Source organism: Mesitornis unicolor, unplaced genomic scaffold (genome assembly GCF_000695765.1).
Source record: "Mesitornis unicolor isolate BGI_N332 unplaced genomic scaffold, ASM69576v1 scaffold5984, whole genome shotgun sequence".
Lineage (NCBI taxonomy): Eukaryota > Metazoa > Chordata > Aves > Mesitornithiformes > Mesitornithidae > Mesitornis > Mesitornis unicolor.
The window spans coordinates 94,825-121,549 of NW_010182012.1; the positions used below are offsets into that span (position 1 = coordinate 94,825).

The 26,725-nt window shown below is 39.6% G+C and overlaps 1 protein-coding gene across 1 annotated transcript in view; it reads left to right on the top strand.

Moving 5' to 3' along the window:
- The window catches only part of LOC104539943 (cytosolic phospholipase A2 epsilon-like), a gene marked incomplete at its 3' end in the record, with an annotated part of 29,227 nt that extends 2,768 nt beyond the window's left edge, over positions 1–26,459 (top strand). Inside the window, exons 2-14 of the mRNA XM_010183622.1 lie at positions 4,093–4,165; positions 8,878–9,014; positions 9,712–9,843; positions 10,414–10,454; positions 17,011–17,053; positions 17,619–17,682; positions 19,018–19,160; positions 19,314–19,403; positions 20,155–20,192; positions 21,790–21,925; positions 23,865–24,001; positions 25,198–25,420; positions 26,345–26,459. Of these exons, the coding sequence (XP_010181924.1) occupies positions 4,093–4,165; positions 8,878–9,014; positions 9,712–9,843; positions 10,414–10,454; positions 17,011–17,053; positions 17,619–17,682; positions 19,018–19,160; positions 19,314–19,403; positions 20,155–20,192; positions 21,790–21,925; positions 23,865–24,001; positions 25,198–25,420; positions 26,345–26,459 (1,372 nt within the window). The remainder of the gene's footprint in view (positions 1–4,092; positions 4,166–8,877; positions 9,015–9,711; positions 9,844–10,413; positions 10,455–17,010; positions 17,054–17,618; positions 17,683–19,017; positions 19,161–19,313; positions 19,404–20,154; positions 20,193–21,789; positions 21,926–23,864; positions 24,002–25,197; positions 25,421–26,344) is intronic.
- Positions 26,460–26,725: the final 266 nt, after the last annotated feature.

The window sequence follows — 26,725 nt, forward strand, 5'->3', positions numbered from 1 at the left end:
CGAATAGGTCTGACACACTGTTTGAGAGCTGCCTTTCCTCTTGATGTAACCTGGGAATGTTGTATGTGTTTCACACTAGTCTCCTCAAGAAAACAATTCTGTAAAATACTTAAGTTGGGAATTTTACTGAATTAGAGCAGTTTTAGAGCTCACTCTTACTCATGTGGATGAGCACTCATGTATGTGAACACTCCTATTGACTTCCCTGGGGCTAGATATGTAAGGATTGCATAAGTGTGCCACAGGATTTAATTGAACTTTTATCTGACGTAGGCTAGTGTGACCATGTCCTGCCTTTGCAATCTCATATATTTAAGTAGTTTCGACAGTGGTTATTAAAATGCCTGGCTGGTGTTTCCGGTTTATGAGGTAAGAACCATGTCTCAGATGAAATAAATACAAAAGCTGAAAGTTGAAGTAAGTGTAATAACTGACCAGGGAGGCTTCTGGCCTCAGAACTTGCCCAGCCTGTGAGATGATCATCATCACCACATTAAAGGGAAAGATGTGGAAGTCATTGTCTATTACTAGCAGATTATCCAGTTTTAAGATATGCCTCTCAATAGTTATTCTGTGTGACTTTAGGTAAGCCACTGACTTGACAAAGCATTCAGGCACCTAAAAGTTAGGAGCTATAATGTCTGACTTCCAAGTCTCTAGTATGGGAAGGGACTCTACAACCCAGAGTGAAGCCCTGAATATTGATTCAATTGTTTGGGGAGTTAGATACACCAGAATGGGAACTGTAACAACTGAGCAAATTGGTACATCCAGCTAACAAGGACAGCTTGGCACAGAAACACCCTTCTTAGATCCTCACTCTGTATGGCACTTAGGGCTGCAGGGAGGTACTAATGTCCACTTGAGATACACACAGTAGAGGTCTACATGCTTGTTTACAAAGAAATGAGCAAAGATTATTCCTTTAAAGTGGTGTCCAGCCTATTGGTTATAGCACTTCATTGGGATGGGGAACTTGGGTTGCTTGGACATGCTGGATCAAGCACTGGCTGGATAGCCCCCTCCAGAGAGAGGTGGTGAATGGAGTTAAATTCAGCTGGCAGCTGGTCACACGTGGTGTTCCCCAGGGCTCAGTGTTGGGGCCACTCCTGTTTAATATCTTTATCGATTATCTGTTTGAGTGGATTGAGTGCACCCTTAGTAAGTTTGCAGATGATGCCAAATTGGGTGGGAGTGTTGATCTGCCTGAGGGTAGAATAGCTCTGCAGAGGGACCTGGATAGGCTGAATCAATGGACTGAGGCCAATTGTATGATCTTTAACAAGGTCAAGTGCCGGGTCCTGCACTTTAGTCACAACCCTGTGCAATGCTACAGGCTTGGGGACGAGTGGCTGGAAAGCTGCCATGCAGAAAGGGACCTGGGCGTGTTGACTGACAGCCAACTGAACATGAGCCAGCAGTGTGCTCAGGTGGCCAAGAAGGCCAATGGCATGCTGGGGTGTATCAGAAATAGTGTGGCCAGCAGGAGTAGAGAAGTGATTGTCCCACTGTACTCAACAGTGGTGAGGCCACACCTCGAGTCCTGTGTTCAATTTGGTTATTGCAGTATAAGAAAGACATTGAGGTGCTGGAGAGGGTCCAGCAAAAGGCAACAAAACTAGTGAAGGATCTTGAGAATAAGTCTTACAAGGAGCAGCTGAGGGGCTTGAGGTTGTTTAGTCTGAAGAAAAGGAGGCTGAAGGGAGACCTTATCACTCTCTACAGCTACCTGAAAGCAGGTTGTAGAGAGGTGGATGTGGGTCTCTTCTCACAAGTTACAGTCAATAGGACAAAAGGAAATGGCATCAAGTTACACCAGGGGAGGTTTAGGTTAGACATTAGAAAAAACCTCTATATTGAAAGGGTTATCAAGACTGGAACAAGCTGCCCAAGGAAGTGGTTGAATCACCATCCTTGGATGCATTCAAAAGCCATCTAGATATGGTGCTCAGGGACATGGTTTAGAAGTGGGCATGGTAGAGTTAATAACAACTGGACTTGATGATCTTAATGGTCTTTTTCAGCCATAATGATTCTGTGATTCTGCTCAAGTCCATTCTTCTGTATTCAAGGGATGTAAGCCCTACCTTTCTGGGGTAAAGAAACGCTCCACCTCTTCTGCTGAAATAGCACTGCTGAGGACAAAAACATTCAGGAGTTATTGGGTGGGAAAGCAGGGTCCAAGCATAAATGCAGCAAACTTGTCAGTAGATTTGGCAGGGATAGATAAACCTTGAGTGTTGATCCCTGTGCATAGGACTACTTCTGTGTTTTACCCAGTTCTATTGAATGCATATAGAAAAGCAGTTCTGGCAGTTCAACTATATAGTCTGGGCATGATGTCTTTTTGTTGCATTTGATTGGAGATTGTAATTTTGTTTTTCCCCCAAAAAAGAACTATTTTTTTTTTTCTCTCAAGATGCGTCAGTCCAAGTTCTCCTTTGTGGCCGAGTTTGGAGCAGGTAGAGGTGTGATACACTTTTTGATACAGCTGAAATGTCCCACCAGCTGATTGTTCAAGTGCCTTCAAACTGTGCACCATAAAACTGTGCCTGTGCTAGAGTCTGGACAGGTTAAGATAATGCAGAACTAATGTGCCCATATCAGTGACTGCTCCTGCTGCTGTCTCACTGACCTTCAACTCTGCATCTTCAGGCCCCTTGCTGACCCAAAGAGAAATGCTAGAGAATATGCCAGGGATTACCCAGGCTGTTTCTTGGAGACTGTTCTTTTTCTCTGCTTCATTTTCAGACGTGCTGAGGTTTTCATAGGTGAGGTCAAGGGCCTGCTTCATTACATTGTGTTAGTGTCCAATGTCACATTGTGGTCGCAGTTACTTAACACTTTGTCATAGCATAGTGAAGCATTTCGGGATAAGCCTTATGCAACAGCTGGGAAGACAAATGGTCTGGCAAAATGTATAGCACGAATGAAGGAAATAGTAGCGAGGTACATTTTTATTAGTTAACATCATTAAATTGTTTTTACTTTTGCTGCTTAATAATTAACATAGGAACTACAGATGCAAAACAATAAAACCCATGTGTTTGTGTTAGGACGCTATATTGACTTCACTAGTGTATTTTATGTCTATGAATGCAGGAGTGAAAGGGTTTATGGGTAGAGTTAATCTGTTCTTACCAAATGGTATAGATAAAGAGATTAGACAAGGTTTTGGCCACAAAAATCACTGTTTCTGTTCTGAAACAGAATCAGTAGACTCAAAGCTAAATACCAGTTTGAAGCCAGTGTTAAAATAAATTTTATCTGTACAAACATTGGTTTTAAAAAGGAAAGATGGTACCTACAAAACAGAGGAGATTTTAGTGTGGGAGAGAAGAGAAAGATGTTAAGTAGTTATCTCCAAGGTGAAATGAGGAAAGAGTTCATTTATAGCCTGAGGAATATGAAGACATACTAGTATGAGCCATGGAAATTATGAGGTATTATAGAATTAATACCTCTGAGCCAAAGGTGTCTGATATTTAGTGGAGTTGTGAGTTAATTCCACAGATAATCTCTGGAAAGAGTTTTGTAGCTGTCTGTTGCGGATGAGGGCTGAAGATCAGAGATGGATCAGAGTCTTCATGAGAAGTATTTTGTCACTGTCAGCTGCATTTCTGTCTGTTAGACTGTGTGTAGTTTTTGCTGGTGCATGGTGATTGCTTAGCTGTACTTGCACAGCTACTGTGAGTGTTCGGTGTCTTGGAGACAGTCAGTTATACTGGAAACAGTGGTGTGTAAAAGGTGAGGACACCCATGGGTGTCCTGTAAGGGTGTTGATTGTCATAATAACGGAGTAGTGTTCAAAATAAGTAATCTTTATCAGATAGCACTCTCAGCACCTGTTCTCAACTCATATGTGGTTTTGAAATCTGCTGCTTCTATTTCAGACCTGAAAAGGATTCTGTGCCAAAACAATTTATAGATTTTCCAACTGCTCCAGTTACTTTGATAAATTATGTTGGCTCAAGCTTAAAAACCTTGCTTTATCTACGTTCTTAGAACTTCAGTAGTCCGTGACTATAGACTATAATATTAATCTCAGTGTCATCTTCTTTTTTTTTCTTCTTTTTTTGAATTGTCCTGCAGAGACCAGTATCTCCTTTCAACTTGCTCACTGTAAAAATACTGAGACTGAGGAATGTCCGGAAGGCAGACTTGCGTGAGTATTTCTACTATTGCCAGATGTTTCTTATAATTCTTTAATGTAAAGAAAATATTTGGTCATAGAATCACAGAATCACAGAATATTAGGAGTTGGAAGGGACCTCGAAAGCTCATCCAGTCCAACCCCTGCCAGAGCAGGATCACCAGACCAGGTCACACAGGAACACGTCCAGGCGGGTTTTGAATGTCTGCAGAGAAGGAGACTCCACAACCTCTCTGGGCAGCCTGGGCCATGCTCTGGCACCCTTACAGTAAAAGTTTTTCCTCATGTTCACATGAAACCTATGCTCCAGCTTGTACCCATTGCCCCTTGTCCTGGCATTGGCTGTCACTGAGCAGAGCCTGGCTCCTTCCTCCTGACACTCACCCTTTATATATTTATAACCATGAATGAGGTCTCCCCTCAGTCTCCTCTTCTGCAAACTAAAGAGCCCCAGCTCCCTCAGCCGCTCCTCATAAGGGAGATGCCCCACTCCCTCCATCATCTTTGTGGCTCTGTGCTGGTCAATGACATTGTTCTTAAATGGTGTAGGAATAAAAAGATATATTGCTGCAAGTTTGCAAGAATTATTTTTCTTGTGATACTGAAGTATTGCCTTCTGCTTTTAAGTGTAATGGGGCTGACTCAAGCAAGGTGATGCATTTGATGTTTCACTTTCCGTACCTCATGGAATGTATGAGACGTATTTCCTGCATCAGACATCAGACTTAGCTGCTCTGATGGCTGCTCTTTAAATGATGAAAATTCTTGTACTTTTGAGGAAGAAACCTGAGTATTCCCTACAGTATTTCTGGACAGAAGAAAAGGAGAGATCTGGTGATGGAAGTGTAAAATCAGCAGTAACAGGAAAGCCTATGAAAATAACAGAAGTACAGAGAAAACATCCTATTACTTCTACAGAATTTATAAACATTAAAAAGATGATAAAATCCACTATGTCTGGGAATTTATTTAACCTAGACAACAGAGTAATTTAAAGTAAAAAACTTAAACAGAGCACTACTGTGAGAGTTTTGAGGGAGTTTAAGTGAGGGATAGGGAGGGGAAGTGAGAAAAGGATATCTAGAATAGAGACTACAAAAGAAAAATGTCATCGTCAGATCATAGAACAAGATTTAATAATGAGAAGAGACCAAGATAGAAGAATTATCTGCAGTAGGGGAAGTCTAAAGAGCCTGGTGATATCCAGCTGTGGAAGCCCTGTAATGATTCACCTTCTCTGCCTCTGCAGACTAGTGGGCATCAGCTTGTTGAACCACAGCGTGGCAGCAAATATAAACCAAAAATCCTCAGTGTGAGAATAAGACTTGCAATAGTTGGAAAGAACAGTTTGCTCACTGTTCAGCTGTGACACTGACTCATCCAGAGGAGGGACTGGTTTAAATCTGAATTTCCAATTCGTTGAGGAGCTTCCTCACATCTTCTGTTCCACAGCCGTGGGTCCTCAGTAGTCCACCCCCTTTGGTGCACTGAGACTTGTTCAGGTGCTTTTCAAAAAGCAATTATGCCACTCTGTCCCTTTCATGGGGAAATCTGAATGGAAATTTGAAATGGCTGTGTAAAGAAACTGGAAAGGCACGAAAGAAAAAGGTTAAACAAAGACAAAGAGAGTAAGAAAATTCAAATTGAAAGACCACAAGAATAAATTGCAAATAAATGAAACGAAGAGGAAAAGTCCACAGTATATTCACCAAAATCTTGCTGAACATTGCTCAAAATCAAATTTCTTTTGGCATACTCAGTTTCATGCAGCACGTCACAGTTTCTAAGGAAACCAGCTGTAAATTTTAGTTAATCTACAATCTATTTTGAGATTTCAATTAACATAATGGGTCAAGAGTAGATGGAAAACTCTGTCTTCTTAACCGAGGTTAAAATTAGTGTTTTTTGGCAGGAAGAACATGGAACATGCGGCAGTTGTGCTTCACAACAGTATTTTTGAATGAGTGATTATTATCAGAGAAGAAATCTCTGCTGCACTCACTTGTAGTATTCTGGGTTACTCCTGCATCTTCTGCAATGTAATACTACTGTACTTATCTATATTTTTTCTTTTATTCTTTCAGCTTTAAAAAAATCTGCTATGATTTGCTGAATGCTTTGTTATCTGTTGATGTCTTAATATTTTTTACTCTGCAAATGACAGATGATCAAACTACTTTGCGATATTTACTGTATCATTTTGTTAAATGGATTTGGTTCAATAGAAAAAGGGAGAGCACCTTATAAGATGTAAAGTTCCGGGTTTCTTAGAGGCTAAAGACATTTCAACATGCAGAAACACACAGAATGTGGGCTTATAGTCGTAGGCACTGACTTTTTAACATTCAAATGCCTAAGTGATGAGTTGAATCAACCAAATATGTGATCTGCCCAGGCACTCACTGCAATTGCCTCTGCAAACCTGTATGCCCATTTGCTCATGCATTTGTGGACTCCAGCAGGTCGCCTGCTTATGCTTCAGCTCATTGTGGCTGTGCTCAGGAATGAATTGCTCACAGTCACTCCTTACCACAGCAAATCGTACAGTCTTTCTTCATGAAGCCTGGTGGCATGCCTGCCACATCAAATTGGCTTACTTCCTTGTGTTCTGGTCCCAAGAGCAGTTGAATATCATATGTTTCACCCCTTGAGATGACCCAAATTCAGAATCTGGGCTTCCCAAGGCTTTGTTTAAAGTGTATTTGACAAAGAAATTTGAAAACTTTTCAGCAAGGGTATTTTCTCAGCAGAAAATTTTTCTGAGGAAACTGAAATGATTGTGGAATTTATTTTTTTTTTTACTTTTTTTGCCTGTAGTGGGAAGGATATGTCAGGCAGGTTTTACCTTTTCTGAGGCATTAAAAAGGCATTTGAGATTCCAAACATTTCAGTTAGTTTTCCTCAAGACCTCAGTATTTTCACTATGGGAAAGTACCGCTTTTCTGTCTCTTTGTAGTGGTAACAGTATGGTTCTTGTTACAATTCTAAGTTAGCATATATTTTCTCCACTTTAGCTTTTCTGTTTTTCTGATTAAACCTTTGTGTTTCCCATTTCAATGGCATTTTTTTCATATTTTCTTGTTAGTGAAGCATTTGTGCTTAAGTTACTGAAAGTGACTTGGTATTTGGTTCTTGCATTCCTATTTACCAGAAGAAAATAGATGTGCCCCCCAAATTCTTTCTCTCTACTGTTGTTCCAGAGCAATATAAGTTTAATAGATTTGGGTATAGGCCTGGAAATCTAGACTCTGTTTTGGACCCAGACACTGCCTGCATTATGGGATCTTGGGCAAGTCCTTCAAATTTTCTCAATGTGTTTATTTGCTTAATCCTTACATTGCTACTGTGAAGTAATTAATCGGTGTCTCTCAAGCTTTTTGAAAATGGAAACACTAGCATTAATCACCATTAACCATTTACATTTTCATCTGCCTACACTTGTGCCTCTGCTGAATGTCTGATCAGTCATGCTCTTCGGATCAGGTTTGGCTAAGAGAACTTTCTGGAAACACTTTCCTTCCCACAGTCCTTATCAAAGTTTTGCTGATAGTGACAGCATGATACTACGTTACATGGTAAAAGCACAGCTTGGGAGAGGTACAGTTGGTAGAGAAATCTAAGTCTGTAGTTGTTACTGAAAGATACAGAAGAAATACATGAAGAAAATGGTACTTAATATGATGTAGTAACGCTGTTACAAGTTTTGCCCATGATGCAGGGCTTGACTATGGGTTGTATTACTTGACCTCTTCTGACTCACAAGGTTACTGTAAGAACCAAATGACCTGCTGAGAATTGCTAATGTGAAATAGGAAGGATATGTGCTGCATTACACGTATGAGAGAAAGGCCATTGGTGCCCGTGTCAAGTTTCTGCAAGTCTTCCTCTCTGGCAGATCTCTCTCCAAACGTGGCAGGTCCGAATATGGAAGGAGCCAATGTCTTTAGTGGCACTTATGCCTTCCTTCCCCAGCCTTGAGTGATAGCAAGATTTTTCTGGTCTGTAGACAGTGGTAGGAAGAAATAGGATGAACAGTAACTTAAACTTGGTGCTAAGACTGATTTTGTTTTCCAAAAGGCTTTCTGAGAAAAACAGAACTTCTAAAAATTTAATCAAATATATGAATGCGTATGAAATGGACACATTCTGATTTGTGATAAGGAAATCAAACTTTTCAGCTTTGATGGGAGAAAAAAATAAAATCTGTCATTCTTCATTTAATCCAGCACTCTTATAAAGGCTTTCAACTAGGAAAGGTACCAGATCTGGGGAGGAAATGCTAGAAACAAGTCCTTCTGCAACCCAGACCAAAGGTTGTGAGGTGTGTTGCCTGAGCAACACAGGAGCCATCCTAGAGCTGATGTGAGTGCATGTGGCAGAGGACATGTACTGGTAGATACTCTCACGTTTAGGCAACATTACCCTGCCCCAGTAATTTGTACAGTCATGACTATAAAGCTAAATGCAGCATGGGTAGGTGTGCTCGTACTGCATGTGGAGTACGGTGCTATTGCAAATAAAACTTCATACTGGGAATAAGCATGGTAAATGTGTGAGTATGTTTCTGTTTTCCTGTGAGTGCTTCAGTGTATTATTTACTTCTCCTGTATATTTTAGGAAGAAATCCCCTACTGTGTTATCTTTGTCTTAATTGTGTTAAACATGCAGAGTGTAGTAATTCTTTCTCTGAATGTTATCACCCTGCTTATCTTCTTGTTATACAGTCTCTCTTTCAGACTGCTACGTGACACTGTGGCTGCCTACTGCCTCGAGTGAGAGGGTTCGGACCAGAACCATCAGGAATAACAAAAATCCTGTCTGGAATGAAGCTTTCTGCTATAAGATCGACCGCCGAGTCAAGGTAGCGAAAATAAAAGGTTTTCACCATTTGCTGTCTGCAGATAGTCTGTAGATCATGCAAAATTACAATAAACCAATAAGTATATAGCTAGTTTCCAAACACTGGAAATGTTAAAGATTCCTCAGAAAACCACTCTGTTGCTTACATCCTCCTTGGTATTGTTCAGTTCCAGCTATTTGTGTTACTGAAACATCTATTATACTGAAGCAGTGAGAAGCATTTAAATGCCCTGCAGAATATGACCTTACCATGCTGTTCCTGATCTTGACATACATGAGTGAAACCCAAGAGAAAAGATCACATAAAAAGCCCAGTAAGATCTGATAGTTCTAGGTATGATGGAAAGGAAATTCTTTATGTACCTGTGCTTATTTTATGCACTTAGAGCCACAGGCCATAAAATAAATAAAGCAACATTAATACAGTTATTTATCACAAATTCATGAATGTTCTGCATGACCTGCCTGTCTTGTTTCGGTTCCCCAGGCAGACAAATCTGCTTCTTTATGTGTGTTCAGTTATCAGTATCATGTGCAGTCCCAATACTCCCAAATCTCTTTCCCATCTCTTTCTCCTTTTTCCATCTTCCCCTAAAAATAGAGGGAGGAGGGAAGAAAACCTAGTCGAGGATTTTCCTGCATTATGGAACTCTTAGATATTGAAGTAAGTCCACGATATTCTTAACCTCTTTTCGCAGAACATGTTGGAGCTGAAGGTTTGTGACGAAGACAGTGTCACCAGGGATGATGAACTCTGCACAATTATCTTTGACATTGATAAACTCACTGTAGGACGTACTGCTCGAGTGAAGTTTCAGCTGAATCCACAGGTGAGCAATGGAATTAGGGAGAACAAAAGCAAATGCTTTCCTTCCATCCAAATGAATCCTTTTACAGTGTTTCATTATAGGAAAAGTCTACTTAAACCGTATTTTGCTGCTATTGTAAGACTTAAAATCCCTGTATAAGTGTGCCATGCTTGTTTTTATTAAGAACAAATCTCTGTGCTAAAAATCTAGGATGGAACCAGCTAGAACTAGTTACCCATTGTCTTAACTCTGAGTATTTCTGGCATGTTTGCTTGTTCTTGGTATGAGGTCTGAATTTTCAGCCACTTTAAACTGTAATAATTTTAAGGCAGTTGATTCTTTTTGTGTTGGGAATTAAAATCTGAAAAATGGCTCTCATGGCATTTAGATGTCAAAAAACTAGTTTTGGCAACTGCTTTTTCAGTATCTTAAAATTCAGTATCTTCAGTTGGCACCATGGGATTTTTTTGCAAATTACACTTATGTTCTGGGAATTTTCTTCAGTGCTATTCTAAATATATATGTAACTGGTATGATGAAAGCTATGAAGAAAAATAAGTAATATACCTTTATTTTTCCCCCTCTCTTCAGGCACGCGAGGAGCTGGAAGTGGAGTTCACATTACAGAACACGTAAGTAGAGTCCTAAATTCTACATAAACTGTTGTACTCAGTGTAACAATAGTCTGGAAATCCGGTTCATATGTGAGAGTGCTTCTTAAACCTACAGTCTCTGAAAGTAGTATCTAGATGTTTTCATTCAAGTCTAGTAAATTGGAATTTCAGAACACGTATTTTTGGCTTTTTTGCCCTGTTTGCTACCTCCTGGACACCAGCTTCCTCCTGTTCTCTTTGTTGTTGGACCAGTAGATGAGAAACTATGAGGACAACTACAATATTGAGGAAGTTCTGACCCTTAGAAGAAGGAAAGTCAAGCCTAACTTCCTTACGTTGCCTATTTTTGGGCAATCTGGCTTTTCAAATCCACAGCACTATAAAACCCTCTCCTGTAAACTGGACTATTTAGCTCACCTGGCTACATGTGAGGAGCTGTGGTAGACTTGAGTATCAGTTCCAGCATGGAGAGGAACTAAATAATCTGCATAAAGAAAGGAGCAAAGATCACTGTGGGAGGCTGAGGACTGAGGAACCAGGAAAACTGGAGGAGCAGCACTAGCTTCATTTGGTAGCACTGGAGGCTGTTGGCAGAGCATGACTGTTTAGGGGACGTATTTGCTTTAGGTAATTCATGCTGTGGAGAAATCTGGGAGCCTGCTGCTCTAACTGGAGAGGGAGTATTATGCAGGATCACAGGTATTCTAAACTATCTCCATAATATGACTCTGACTCCTTCATGACTCTGAGCAAGCTACGTGAAAGGATTTCTGTTACCAATGTGATTCATGTTATTGGACTGAAATTGTTGTTAAAACAGCCTTGGAGAAGGGAGGGTACTTCTGGGACCTTTTCAAAGCATTCAGGGCGCTTTAGGAGACATGACAGGATAGTAAGCTGGTGAAGAGTTTGAATAAGATGTTTATTCCTGACAGAAGGGAAAACTGGGACTTGTTGGAGAAAGGGCAGTAGCTCAGCGTTACAAATGGAGAACAAAAGATCTCCCAATGTTCACAAGCAAAAAAAAAAAGCCATCAGAGATAAAGCAGTTCCAGAATCTCCTATTACAACTCATGGAAACTCACCAGGGTGGATTGTTTGTTTTTTACTGTGCATCAAAACAGACGACTCAGCAACAACAAGACAAATGGTGCCTGTTGCATTTTAGGAGTGTCACAAAATGAGTAATACCAATGAGGAAAGCAGCTCCAGTAGACATCCCGAATGGCCTGCCTACAGTCTTTCTTCCTCTGCAAGTTAGAGGATGACTTGTGGAATTGATATGAAGAATCATACTCAAGCTAATCCTGTCTTTTGATGAGGGAGATCCAGGCAGGTTGTCTGGCTTGGGTGTTGTGCATAAGTGGGTTTGCATATGGGGATGGAGGATGGAATTTGTCTCAGAGGGTGTGTGCACCAACTCTGTGTCAAACTCTTCTCTTGGGCCTTGCTGCCAGTTGCCTTTTCCTGGAGACGTATTCAATAGATAAAGTCAGAAATCTAGCAGTTTCTGCAGGTGCTGTCTGACTAGGAATTCAACAATTTGGAATATATGATTAGGATTATACAAATATAAAGCAACCTGAGCAGTTCTAAGAAAGAGGTTTCATAAAGAATCACAGTCACAGCTCAGCTGCTACAGCAAGAACACATCTGATCCACTTCTTTCATTCATAGTGTGGTATCTGGATGAGCAGTGTAATAGTTGTGGCCTGAAGAACTCCACACGTGAAGGAAAGAATTTGCTGTGTCATAAGTCACTCAGGGAGGGAATGTCCCTGTAAGGTCTCAGCAGGCCTGAGAAAAGAGGAGACACTTCTCTGGGAAAATGGACTTCTTGTCAGAAGGTGGACAAACATTTGCTCTACTGTCCTTCATTTGCATTTCTTGCATATGCATGGCAGTCAATACTGTTCTGTGCATCAGGCAAGCCTGGAATAAAAGTGTAAGCACATCTGAACTGATATTGTGATCTTAGTAGGATACTGAAAGGGTTGTTGTTGTTTGTCTCCCCTCAACATAGACAAGTGTGATATCAGGAGTAATTAATGAAAGGGTTTGTGCACTAAAACTGGAGACAGTGGATCACATTACCTGTGATAAACTAAAAAGCCATGAAAAGATCTGAAAGACTGAACTGAAGCGGCTGAGATGGGTCACGCGAAAGCTATGGATCAAACCAACCTCTCCTGTGTTGAACAAGCTCAGCAAGCTTTGCCAAGGGTTTTTGACGTTGCTCGGTGGGAGAAGTGTTGACAGAGATGAAAGATAATTTTCAGAGAGGAAGAGCCAACCATAGTGCTAACAGGAATCCAGCTGACTGTGTGGGACAGTTTCTACAAATCTGACATTGTGATGGGAAGAATGAGAACATACTTTCTTTTGGTAAATACGGCAGTTTATCTCTGAAATTAATAATTATTCCCACCGGCACATTTTGTCTGACACTATCTGTCGTAGTTTTTCATTTCCCATCTTCATTTCAGACTTTATCAATTGCAACATTTACTGTTTTAGCCTGTTCTTTCTTTCCAGCAGATGAATAATATCACACATAAAGTGTAACCCCATACCAAGAAAGTTTCCTGGGTCACACCCACGATAGTGGCTTTGTCACTCATATTTCTGTTTGTCTATTGACCTTACTGCAAAAACTGTATTTTGTGTTAATTTTACCAAAGAACATTGCAAAAATTCCCTCATAATACACTGGTGGGCTGTATGAAATTGATTCCTGCATTCATTCTTAACACCTTTTATTTAAAATGGAAGAAACCCCTCATTTTGGTAGCTTGGTTTCCACAACTGCAAGATGGATACTCTCTCTAGTTTTGCCTCACTCTTATAGCTCTCCTGCAGTACCTGCAGATGCTCACCTCTCTGTTGCCACTACCTGTGGCAGGTACCGAGAGCCAAACGTTTGATCCTATCGACAAAGAGGGGAAGGTATGCTCCTTCCTCCAAGTGCCTTTTCACCAGCAACCGAGCCAAGGGATTGCAAACGGCCACCCAAAGTTTTATGGGCCCCTAACACGAGCCCAGCTGGCATGAGACCTGCTGCCCTTGAGCAGCAGTGACAGAAAAGGTAAGGTCGTTGTACACAGGTTGCTAATTTGCATACTTTAGTGCTTTTAGTGTTATTTTCTGGTGATTATCAACAGTGACGTGGACTTTCTCCCTTGTGTTTCCACTGGTAGGGTCCAGCGACAGCCTGAGCCTATCCGAGTTACTGCAGAGACAACAGGGTCCCGCTGGACTAGGTGGCTTCGCTCGCTCAATATCCCCATCCCCTCTGACTTCTACTGAAGCCCACACCTGATATTAAGGGGTCACAAAGAGACTACTGATGAACTAAAAGGTATTTTGAGTTTCTAAGGAGAGGTCTGAGGGGCCCAGGGTATTTGCTGGGTCTGCTGATCATCTTTTTGGTCTCTTTCTGTCTTTCAGATGTCCTGACTTGGGGAGGCGCATCTCAAACAATTCTTGAAGGACTACTCTTACACAACCTTTCATCCCAGCTCCTTTTTCTTTTTTTTTTTTTTCAAATGTGAAAGACAATGTTTCAAAGCAAAGCCAACTTAACACAAATAAATGTAAATAGATGTACAAAAAGTTGTATAAAAGTTAAATATTAATTATTGAAATATGGCAAAAGCATGATTTTTAGAAAATAAAAGTCATCTTTTCTTTCTGTATTTCTGCTGTGTTATTTTGAGAAAGTTCCCCAACGTGGGGAAGGACCAGCAGATGATGCTGGCCGTTTCATCTGGGCACTGCTGAGGAAAGTCTCAGAGTAGCCCAAGTCTCCATCCATCGGGGGCCAAATGTACTGTTTGTATTTGTGTTTGTGACGGGGAGTCACAGGGCCTCAAGGAGCACTGAAGGCAAAAGTTTTAAGCTAAGAAAGATGACAACCAAGGAATCTCTGAGGTGAATACAGTTTTTTTCATTACAATAGTACCATCCCCCATGCTTCTTTTGTGTCATCAGAAAGCTCAGAAAAGTAGCCTGCACTATGTGGAAGCTACTAAAAGAAGGAAGAGCTGGATCTGACATAAAAGAATTAGGATTTTCTACATAGGTATCAAAAAAATCCAGTTTCTCTGGTGAAATGGAGCAAGGTAGTTTGCTCTAAATGTGAACTGTAATATGAGAATCTGTGTGACTGTAACTCCTCATACAATATTGCCCATTTCATTATAAGCCAGGCACAATCTAAGAAGGAGAAGGTGGTAGGTTGATACATACCAGGTGTTAGGAAGTGATCCTTGGGCTCAGAGAGTCCACTGCAGTCTTGGGCATCCCTTCAATAGATATTTAGTGGAGAAGGATGCCCAGGGTCTCTGTTTCTGCCTTCCCCTGTCACAGGACATAATATGCTCCTAATTTTCTTAATAAAACTGCAATCTGCATTAAAAAGGCCACAAATCACAAACCATGATGGAAGAGAAGACAGGAGTGTTAGCACGTGTAACAAGGGCTGTCTGATAGCAGGTTGGTTCTTAGGGAGATTACCAGCTAGTCCTGAGAAGCGGACATCATTCAGTGCTCCAAAGATAGGCAAACTATTCAAAGGTGCCTGCTAACTTGAATGGTAAGAGCTCTTCTGCACCCAACTCAGCGGTGTTTCTAGCCACAGCTGATCTCCAAAGCTTCTGAGAAAGGTGAGTACCTTTGCTCTTCTTAAAACAACTGTATGGATCACCAGGTTAAAAAAACCAACATTTTAGAAATCTGCTATGCTGTGATCAGCAGAAGCCTTGCAATTTGGGATATAATATTGGAAGTTGGAAGTGCAGTGTGGAGAGTAACCAACAAGTGACAGCAGCTGGGCGTCCTTACAGCAGGGACTGCAGAGGTGACACCCCAAGAAGGACATCTCGGCTGTTGGTGCTAAATGCCTCTGTTGTCCTGGTTCTTCCCAGGAGCCTTCCACGCCATTCTGTCCAGCAGTGCAGGTTCTTCCAGCCTGTTTGAAGGTCATGCCTTGGATCTCCTAACTATCAGCTTAACTTTATACTTTGCTGATACTAATAACCAAACAGTACCGTACTTTACATTTACTTCCATGAAGAAACATCCTTTCCTGCCTTTCCACCTTCATTTCACCAGACTATGCAGGCTGAGACCTTTTAATATCTACCATGCTGTCTTTCTGCTTTCCTTATTTTTTTAATCTAGTATTTGGGAATAGTGACATCATATATCATATAATGTTACAACTATTTGACTACAAAATAGTAAATAAGTGCAAAGTTTGTATCTGAAACAAAACTCAAGTGATACTGAAATCCATTTCCCTGCATGCAGGTAGAAACACTGAATAATTTTTGCTCATTTCTGACCGATGTTCTTTGAACTCTTCAAATTACACTTTCAAAAAAAGATCCTACAAAATTCTTAAGTAAAATTCTTTTTTCCAGTGTATAACGTTTTTGGGGGTGTCAGGGGTTGGGGTTGTTTTTTGTTGTGGTGAGGTTTTTTTTTTACGGGCAAGTTTCTCCCGAGTGTTCTGCACTGTATTTAGCCAGCTCATATTTTTCCCTTACAGGAAAATACTGATTTGGAAATGAAACTTTAAACAGTTTATGAGCTTTGAAATTTTGAGAGAGCTCTTTGTCATGGGAAATTTTACAGAGTTATTTTTCATTTGTGTTTATGCTGAAATCTAGTAGTCATGATAAACATTTTCTTAAAGCGGATAATAACAATGTAATTAATCTGATTTTAAAGGAAGCGTATTGCCTGGTTTCATCTGAGATGAAATATATATCTCAACTATAGAACTATGTGAGATTACAGAGTGTGTAATCCGTATCTTGTGAAGTTCATGCTGTCTGCAGCAGGTTGGGGAGCTGGTGCTCAATCCTTATAATTTTATGTATGTATGTATTCCCTTTGGACTAATCTGTGTTATTAAGATGAGGTATGAATTTACCTCTGCAATTTAATAAAAGGGTAAATTATGAGAGATCCTTTTGTCTGAGGGAAAAATATTTAAGAATATAAAAATTGGTGTCTGCAGTATATGAATCCACTTCTGACTTCGATGGATAAATGGAAATATATCTACACGTGGTGATATATTAAAATCTCATGTACATTATGCAAATCACTTTATAGAAGTGAGTACAATTTCTTCCACTGTTATGGTAGCTTTTGGAAAATAGTGGAAATACAGACAAGTGTACTAGTTTTTCAAGTACAAAACCTTGGTCAAACTGTATAATGATAAAAATAATCAAGATGGATGTAACAGCCTCCAGCTCTCCTCAAACTCAGAATGTCACATAATCAGAATTAATTAGATGGTTTATTAAAGCCAGTATGAAAAACCACAGGAGTAAAAGCCCAGCTTCCTATTCTGTCATGGGTGGATGGAAAAACTTGCAACTCAGTTCATCATCTAGAACTAAGCCTGATAAAAGCTTTAAAGTACTTTTGAGTGAGAATGTTGAAGTCAGAAATGTCAAAGTTGATGGGGAAAAAAATGAGTAATGTGTTAATTCACAGCATTAAGTATTTATCTAGGTTGTCCCATGCATGACATCATATTTTCCGTTTTATTTTTCAGTCTGGACTATCCTGATGGCATCATTACTAATGGAGTACTAGTGGTAAAGTATATTTCTTACAGTCTTTCCTGTGCCTGCAAAACAAGTGTTCATCTTTTTAATTCTGGGAACTTTGAGCTGTCCCACTGAGAAAAAGGATCTGTGTTGGCACTAGGGACCACTCTTCCCATCGCTGCAGAGCGGTGCTGCCTTCTGCAGAGGAAAGCTGTAAGGCTGCTCTCAGCATGCATGTGCCATCTACTTCTGTAAACCTGAATTTCCTACCTGTTATCCCCGTATTACACCTGGAACTATCAGGGGTTAATGAAGAAAGTGATAAAATGCTCTTAAGAAGAGGGCCATATCTCAATATACCTATTATTTTGAATAGGCTTCATCATCTTAACTGTCTCTCCAAGGTCAAGCAGCTCATGAGTTGTTACACTTTACTTTCAAACTTAGAAAAAAGCCCCAAGTCACTGTTGTCCTCATGTTATCTGGGGACACAGTATGAGATAATAATTGTGTTGCTCATTGATCAACTACAGGGACTGGTCGAGAACTGTATGAATCACTTGCAATGACATTTACCCTTTTCTCAATCATCATTTATCCTCTCTTGCTACAGGCACGCGAAGTTTCCTGTTTGGAGGTCAGAGTGGATACAGGGAAGCTGAAGCAGCAATCCACAAGTGAGGTTATAGCTTCATTAAGCCATTGGTTTTTGTGTTGTGATTCAGTCTTTATAACATATGTTGAAAAATTAATAATCTGTTGTGACTGTCACTCCAGCTGTGTCACACAATACTTAGTTACGCCACGCCTCACCTTGCAGAAAGATTGTATCTGTCAAACTTCAAGTTAGTCAAGTATTTAGTTCTGAGACAAATCTTAAATCGATGCAAAAACAGAGCCATATAGACTAGAATGAAAAACTTGGAAAAAATTACGTTAGTTCTTTTTGCTTATTGTTTGTTCAAAATGAGAATTTTAAATTAAGTTGGATCTTCTTTTGAAATCACCTTATAATTAAATTAATATGTAGAAATGTTATCCTGTATATTTAATTTGGGTTTAAGTATGTACAAAGTTTCTACACATTCAGGGTTCTGAAAGAGGTTTTTTTTTTGTGGTTGCTTGAGCAAAAATGATAAAAACCTCTTAAGTTTAAATGTAAAATTGTATCGAAGGGGTCTGCACAAAATGCAAACCATCACCAAATAAGGACTTTGCTGCCAAATGTAGCTCTAATAAATATAGCAGGACTCTTAATTAGTCTTTAAGTTCATTTGCTTGTGCAGAGCTGCTCATGAGCCAAATCTTAAAAAAAACCATGACTGTTTTATGAACGGAAAATTGACCTTTATGAATAAAATGGTAGCAATGGCTGAGCTGTGTTATAGGAAGTTTCAGGCTGAAATGTAACATGGAGAGGAAAGGTTAGTGACCTGAAATTATATACTTCTTGGCCCTGATCTTGCAAGAGAGCAGCATATGATCTCTCTGTAAATGTAAAGGCTTTTCTGTACAAGGAACACAGCCTCTGGGTTACCAGGTTGTTTGACTTTGTAACAAGTCTTCTTGATTTTTGTGTTTGAATCCTTTGACTATTGTAGCAGACAAAATATATGACAAAATATACAACAAAAAGTACAAAACGAACCAGAACAGACTGACACCCAATAAATGACTCTTTTATTCAATGTGAATAATTCAAAGTGCATCTAAACTGACACTCCTTTAAATCTAAATCTTGGTTTTATTTATTCATGGAAGGCGATGACCAAGTAGCACTCTTTGGTATTTTAAAAATATGGGTTTTCTGTATGTTAATGATTTATACAGATCCACCAAAATGTTTTATATGAGTTTTCAATCTGTTTCAGGCCCGCACTCTACTTCATCATTGTGGTGTAAGCAAAATCAGACAAAAAGAATGCAGAGTAGAAGAGGATTTTATATATTAGTTACGTGTGTGTGTGCTTGGAATAGTTAAAATTCTCTCTGTTCCCTGCCTCTATGTTTAGATCAGGAGCTTACATTCACAGTGAAAGGCTCCCATGAAGGAAGGCAGAAGATTTCTCTGGATTCTGACACCAGACTTAGGATCATCGTATTTCACTGTGTCATAAATGACCACGCAAGACTGGATATTGTTTTACCAGAGGAGGTATGTTGCCCTTCTGTATGTTATCATTAACCTCAATGAAATTAGAAGAAGAAATCAATGTAATCAGTGAACTGAACTCTTCCTCTTAGTAGGAGTTCTAGAGATGGCAAACCTTCCATGTGCACGTCCTTACCACTTTTTATGTTGTTTCAGCTGGCAGCTAAAAATGAAACAGAGAAATCTGGGGTCCTTTCTTTCCCACTGAATTCACTCCCTTTGCAGAAGGAAATAATAGTAGAAGAGGTGAGTGCTTGAACCTTTTGAAATAAATAATTTCAAAATGTGCTTAATATTGTCCCTCTAGAAATAAATTAAAAAGTGAACAAAATCACTGTGTGCAATTTTACAGCTGTATACTGAACATGTTAGAAAACTGGTACTGTCACATTTACTTTTAAGGAAGCAGGTGTTTAAAATAATTACAGTAAAATGGAAATAGTTGCAAACCTACATCTCAAAATTAGAATTAAATGGTTTCAAGGAACAAAAATGACCATCATATACACATGCATTCCAAAATATATTTTTGGGTATCGGGGTAATTCCAGAATGGTCAGTAATTAAAACCAAACCAAACCAAACCAAAACTAAACAAAACCCCCAAAAAATCCCCAACAATCCAGAATATGAGCTTAATTCAAATCTTAATTATCCAAATATCAATACTGAGAATGTTTGTGTATGTACCTATTCTTTTAATAGGGTCACTTGTCTCGTTTTTGTTGCTCCTTCTAAGTGTGCACACTGTGAGCTGGTGTAACATGCAAGCTCATGGCACGGTAAGAGCTCCAAACAGACAGGCTTGTCAGATGAGGGAGAATTTGAATCCCGAGCAAGGAGTGAGACTTTGGTTGATTGCACCAAAACAATGTCCTTAGCCATATGAATTATTATTTGAGAACCTTCTCTCTTACTCAGTAAGCCTTACCTGAGCTTGAAGGAAAAAAATGTTTTAAAACTTGGTGGTAATCAGCTTTATTTTCTGGATTTCTAGGATAATTCCTTTCACTTGTGCTTGACAGCAAAAAAATGGTAAGATACCTCCTTTTTGTCCAGTCATCCGGGATTACTGTAAACTAGTTATCTAGGTTTTTTTCTATGGTAGGTGGATAGATGAACACATACCGCCTGAGTGCTTTGTCCTGTACTCACGTGGTGCCTGGGGTAAGTGCAAGTCTGCTGCAGCTACAGGATCATGCAGTTCAATATGAGTTTATAAGCCTTGGTAGGTTTATTCAGAGTAAACATGACCTATTTTATGACTACTCTTCTTAGACATGAGTAAAACTGCGCTACTTGAGTATGAATTTTGTTGCCCACTTATGCCAAGTTGGACCTGCATAATGACTGAAATAAATTCTGTCCATCCATAACCTTGCAAAGTCACCAAAACAAGCATAGGGCAGCCTGAATTCTGCCCCTTCTGCGTCACTGAGCAGAATGAAAGCTGGGCCCTGACCAGCTACACCACTGCCAGCCCACTGGCAGGGACAGTATTGCACCAGTGATGGGTAAAGTTGAAGGCAATGAGGTGTCAAGGTAAAGCTGAAAACTTCATACAGCTCACAGCATCCTTGCTACTGGGTAATATATACAGAAGGGAAGTGAGGTGGATTTTCAGAGCATGGGAGCAGTTTATCTCAGCCCATAGCAAAATACGCTGAAATGTAAATCTAACAGATACAGATTTATAGGGAGAGTGAGAAAAACTTTACTGCTAAAAAAGTTATTTGTTTTCACAATGTCAAACAATTGACCTTACTCAAAATTACACTGTGATATATCAAATTTGCTGGAGAACAGAGGTTACTAAAATAAATCATTGAAACGTTCATGTCTGTGAAATATTAATGAAAGGATAGAGTTTGCAGCCACCAGAGGGGGATGTGACCCAGATGATTTGGTCAATTTTGAGTGCTCTTCTCTTCTCAGTAACAAGTATATTTGTGGTGTTGAAGGCACAAAATATTAGCTGCCGTTTGGTTGGTTCTGTACCTTTTTTCTGCAGAAATTTTGGCTTGTGCTTCACATTTCTCAAGGGAAAGATTTCAATGTGGCTGCACGTGTGGGGAAAAAATTATGGATATTCTTATATATTTACGGGACGAAGCTTGCAAATGCTTATCTAGAAATCTGTTCAGCACACAGGTGAAAGGCTGGTTTTCACAGGACAGAAGCTGAGCAGGGGGTGAAGCTTGCTCTGCAGTTCAAGCTCCATCACACAGCTCATTAGGACCTTCACCTTTAAATACTTTTAGTGAGCTATCGAAACCTGAGAACAGGTGATGGTGGCATCACTTGAGTTTTCCAGGCTGTCACAGTGACAAAAAGGAACAGCTATAGCAAAAATTACTCCTGAAACTATCCCCTAGGATCTTTCCCTGGCTTGTGTGTCTTGTTTTTGTGCCCATGTTCACAAGAAATCAAAAGCACCTTGGAACTCTTCTTCATCCTTACTACTGCTTCTTACTGGCAATAGAAACGCTCCTTTTCCTTCTGCTTCTTGATCAATATGTAGACTTGGAAATAGCTTGTTTTACAGATGATTTCTGGAGTTTACTGACTACTACAGGTCTTGAAATCAGCTATAAATGACATGTGTATTGATTTATCCCATTGTCTGTTCCAGTTCAGGAGACCTGGATGTGCGCTTGGGGTTTGGTTTGTGCATGGAAGAGCAGAACTTCCTGAGGAAAAGGAAGAAATACGTTGCTGCTGCTCTGAAAAAGATTCTTCATTTGGAAGAGGATCTGAAAGAGCATGAGGCAAGCCAATGCAGTCTTTGGTAGCAGCTCCTCTCCAGGGATTAGGGTCTGGCTCACAAATTGAAACCAAAAATAAAAAAAACCAACTTAAATAATCTTGCTGTTCTGGAACAGGCCTGGCCATACAGGACAAGAGATGAGCAAGAGGAGCAGTAGCTGGTTCATGCAGCAGAGTGAGAAAGGCAGGATAATGCCTTTATAGCCCCCAAAACTTCTCAACAGCGCCTCAATTTAACCCATTCCTGTTTATTCTTGATATTGCTCATGGATCTCAGGAGGAAAATTTCTAGTGGGCAGGCATGGAACAGGTGGGAGTTGCTGCCTGGGAGATAGCGTGCCTTAGCTCAGTAACAGAGGCAAGGTGGTGGTCATGGCATTGGTAAAGGATTTTGAGAGGAGGAAGCAGAAATTTTCACACAGATATCTGATACTTTGGGTGGTTTCTGCGGCAGAAAAGGTGTGCTGTTGGGAAAACTGACTACTAAAATAAAACTGTCAAGCTGGAAAAGAAGAGTGAATCTTATAGCATTGTGTGGCTGAAAGAGGTAATTAAAAGTGTAGCTATGTCACTGCAGCCCTTGCTCCTGCCTCCATCACTGAGTCACAAGTGTGTGCCTAGTTGGGTTGTTGGAAAATCAGAGAAGTACAAACGTAGCCACAGCAAGTATGCTTTCTAGCTGACAACTAAAAGAAATAGTGCTTTGGATACAGTACAGGTCTAAAATGATCATATTTTGGATTTCAGATCAGAGAATAATGTAGGAAATAAAGTTTTCAAGAAAGCTGGAAAGAAGGCTTTTTTACATGGCTGTCTCAGAGTTTCCTGACGTGTGGAAAAGTGGTTGAGGTGGGAAGACCAAAATGATTAAACCAAAGCTGTTTTTTGAGAAGGTCTAATTACCCTGGCTCCTCTTCATGTATTTAACTTCAGAATTGTGGAGAAAAAAAAATCCGCTCTACCTTGTTGACTTCCTTATATTTGAACTGAAAAAAAAATATATTGTTAGAATTTTCATTCATAATGAGAAAGTTTAGAAAATGTAAAAAACAAAATACACCTTTTCGAGATTATTCTAATTTTAGTTAAAATGATCAGATTTTTCCTCATTATGATTTTATTTTAATCCTAAATTTTAAGTTCTTAATGAGTTTAGGGTAGGAGGAACATATATTTTGGTTGGTTTTTATTTTTTTGATTACATAGAATGGGAGAAATTTTCTTCAGGCTCTACTCATAGACTTTAGAACAGCAGATCGCTTGATGAAGCTAGGTACTTGAAGCTGATGAAGCTAATACTTGGAAGGTGTAAATAGACATTTTCCATAGGGCATGTAAGCATCCACACAACTCAAGATGCTAATGGAAGCAAAGGGTGCACTAGATCAGGGAAGGATTAAGAGAAGAACAGTCTGTCTCTTCAGTTACACTTGGACCTTGGAAGGGGGGGAAGCCCTATCGACGATTGTGTTTCAGGATATAAAGTAATTGGTGGCCTGAGGCCAGGAAGGCTTCTGCTGTTGTGTGGTCTGGCTGATTACAGGGTGCTGTGCGTTCTTCTGAGACACTGGTCATTGTTAAAGGCAGAATCACGGACCCCTAATCTGCTCCAGCATGGTAAATCCTGTGATTTCTGTGACGGCTTCTAATAATACACTTTGAAAAGAATTCCAGGGTGATGAGGTTCATTTGCAATTACGTATTAAGTAAATAGCCTCCCACCCACCCCATCTGAGTGGGTAGGACACAAGCCTTCCCTCTCCCACCAGTCACATGGTGGCAACAGAGGCCTTTTGCAACAATCACATCCTTTTTGCATGAAGTAACATCACTGTTTGTATCAATGCCTGTGACCTGTTATCTGATTTCTGCAGTACGAAGGATTGCTTGTCTCTAATACGTGCACGGCTTTTGCTTCTTGTGCCTTGCTATATTGAACAGGTACCGGTGGTGGCCATCACGACAACTGGGGGAGGGACGAGATCGCTGACAGCGATGTACGGCAGCCTGCTGGGTCTCCAGAAACTCAATCTGTTAGATTGCATTTCCTACATTGGTGGTTTATCGGGTACCACATGGTGAGAATGACCCAAACAAGGTTTATGTTTATACTCTCTGCTCAGTAGTGCTCAGTACTACCACATCAGCTTATATGTCACTCAGCAAAGCACTTCTGTTTTCCCCATGATCTCCCCTGTGTCCACCTTGAGCATAGAAAAAAAGATATGGAATAAGAGATCAATTATCACATTCATCAGCTGCTTTTGACACCACACTGACACAGATTATGCCTGATATTTTCATGTAAATGCTCTATTACCTTTTCATATTCTATCAATTATACCTTAGACTGAATGCAACGAAATTGTCTTTAGACTGGAAATTGAAGAAAGATTGGAGGAAGAATTTATGCCTGCCACTTGCTGGTTATTCTCACTTCCATTTTGGATTTAGAGTGCATCTACCTCTGGTAAAAGATGTATTTGGGGCTAGTGGAATTAATATTGGCTCAGACAGTCCAACAAATAATGCCAAGTTAAGGACCTCAGAGAGACTGAAGCTATAGTTGCTCATTGTAAAGTGCTCTTATCTCCCAGTAGGCATACCAAAGATGTTGTCATACTTAAGTGAAGTATTTAATCCAGAGGAGCTCTGCTCCTCTACACTTGGTTGGAAGTGGAGAGGTTTTTTGCACTGAATTTTGTGTAAATCCTTTGTATAAGTCCAAAGCTTAATGACAGGTATGTCTAAGTATTTGCCAAAACTCTTTTAACTTCTCTGTTTGTATGTGGAGATCTGAGTGTACCTGCCTGTGCTATGATTTCAAAGAGACAAGTAAGAATGGTTGTACCAGGACGTGCCCAAGACCCAAGAACTGCCCGGTTCTCTTGCTGGCAGGAGCTGTTAGCAGATACTTGGGAGCAAATGTAGAACTAGAGCAAGCTAGTAGTGGCTGCTCCCTAGAATATTCCCCAGCTTCCAAGAGATGGCTTTTCTGAGGACTGGTGGAGTCTTTGTATTTAATAGCCTTGGGTGATTTTTTTCTTCCCTCCCTTGAATTTCTGAGATAATTTTTGAGTCCACATAATTTTTTTTTCATCAAAACCAGGAAACCTTGGAGGTTTCGTTTGCTCTTGAAATTAGAGTATTTTAAGTGTGTTTCATTTTCAGTTGCGAACTGCTTAAAAATTAAGAAACAGGTTGCACAGAAGTTCTTCGAAGCCAAACCACAGCATTACTCCTCTTTCATTATTTTCTTCTAATGTTTCTTCAGGACAATGGCAAACCTATATGAAGACGCTAATTGGTCACAAAAATATCTGGAGGATGCAATCAAGGAAGCTCGCAAGCAAGTGACCAAATCTAAGATCTGCTGTTTTTCTTTGGATTGTCTGAAGTACTACTATAATGACCTCATGGAGAGGACTAAAGAAGGACATAACACTTCTTTCATAGACCTTTGGGGGCTTGTCATTGAATCCATGCTACATGATAAGGTATTATTTCTTTTTTTCCAGAATGATGAATGTCTATAGCTATAAAGGAGAAGATGATAAACCCTGGGATGCCATTCAGTACTAAAAACGCAAATAATTAGTTTAATTAGTGGTTGATCAAGTTCTGTATATTTGGATCCATTATTAAAACAGTACTCTTGCTTTAAAGTGAGGCTGACCTTGAACTGCAGGCATGACATTGCAGTCAAAGGTGTTCTTTCTTCCTAAAGAAAGAAAAATACCAAGGGGAAAAAATGTTTTGAAATGTAAAGTTATATCACTTTGGACATTAATTATTCTGACTAGAAGAGGCACTTAGGTTTGAAATAATTTACTTCGCTAGCATAAATGACGATATTAATTTATAAAGTGACTTAGTCATAGACTGCATATGGAGATGATTCAAACAACGGGAAAGACCATTCTCTAAATATGGTATAAAGTTTTAAGAGAGAGTGATAGGAATGTTGGTACTTTAAAAATAGTATAACTTAAGAAGTTTCCTTCTGGATTATGTTTATACAGGGAAGTTTTAAATTGCCATGTGCAGTAGAATATATTCTTGCGTATGAAAAAGCTTGCAAAGTATCTTAAAATATTATCAACTCTGTTTGCTGAGATTCAGCCAAGGAAAGTACCTTTCACTTAGCCATGTATTTATTTCTGGACGTGTCTTTTTTTTCCTTGCTGAATCTACAGTCAGCCTCTCTGCACATCACAAAATTCAAGAACCCATGGAGGGTGTAGCTGCTTCTTATGGGATACTTGCAAAGTTTGGAATATCCCTTGACAGATATTTCTGAACAATCTAAGGAGCTGACAATGGGAAGGACACTCTGGATAAAGCTGATAATTCAAATGATGTTATTTCAAGTGCAAGTTGTTTTTCACTTCATTCCATTAACCATTTTTAATCAAAACCAGAAAGACGAGCATAGACTCTCGGATCAACGGCGAGCAGTGGATAATGGTCAGAATCCATTACCCATCTATGTGGCCATCAACCTTAAGTCCAGCTATAGTGCTCAGGCATTCAGAGGTAATGGTTATGATTAGAATTTCTTAACAACTTTATAATTTAAGTAATCCATTTAGTAAGACTAGAAGTATGTAATCAGCTTTAATAATACAATAGTATTTTCATTCTAATTGAAAAAAAAAACCCAAACTTTTTAAAATTTCAAATAATAGTGTATAACACTTAAAGATAAAAAAAATCAAACATGTTTAATCTTTTGAATTTGAGTTCTCTATGTTGCCAGAAGCAAAAATATATTTATACTACAGAAGATGCCGAACTCAAAA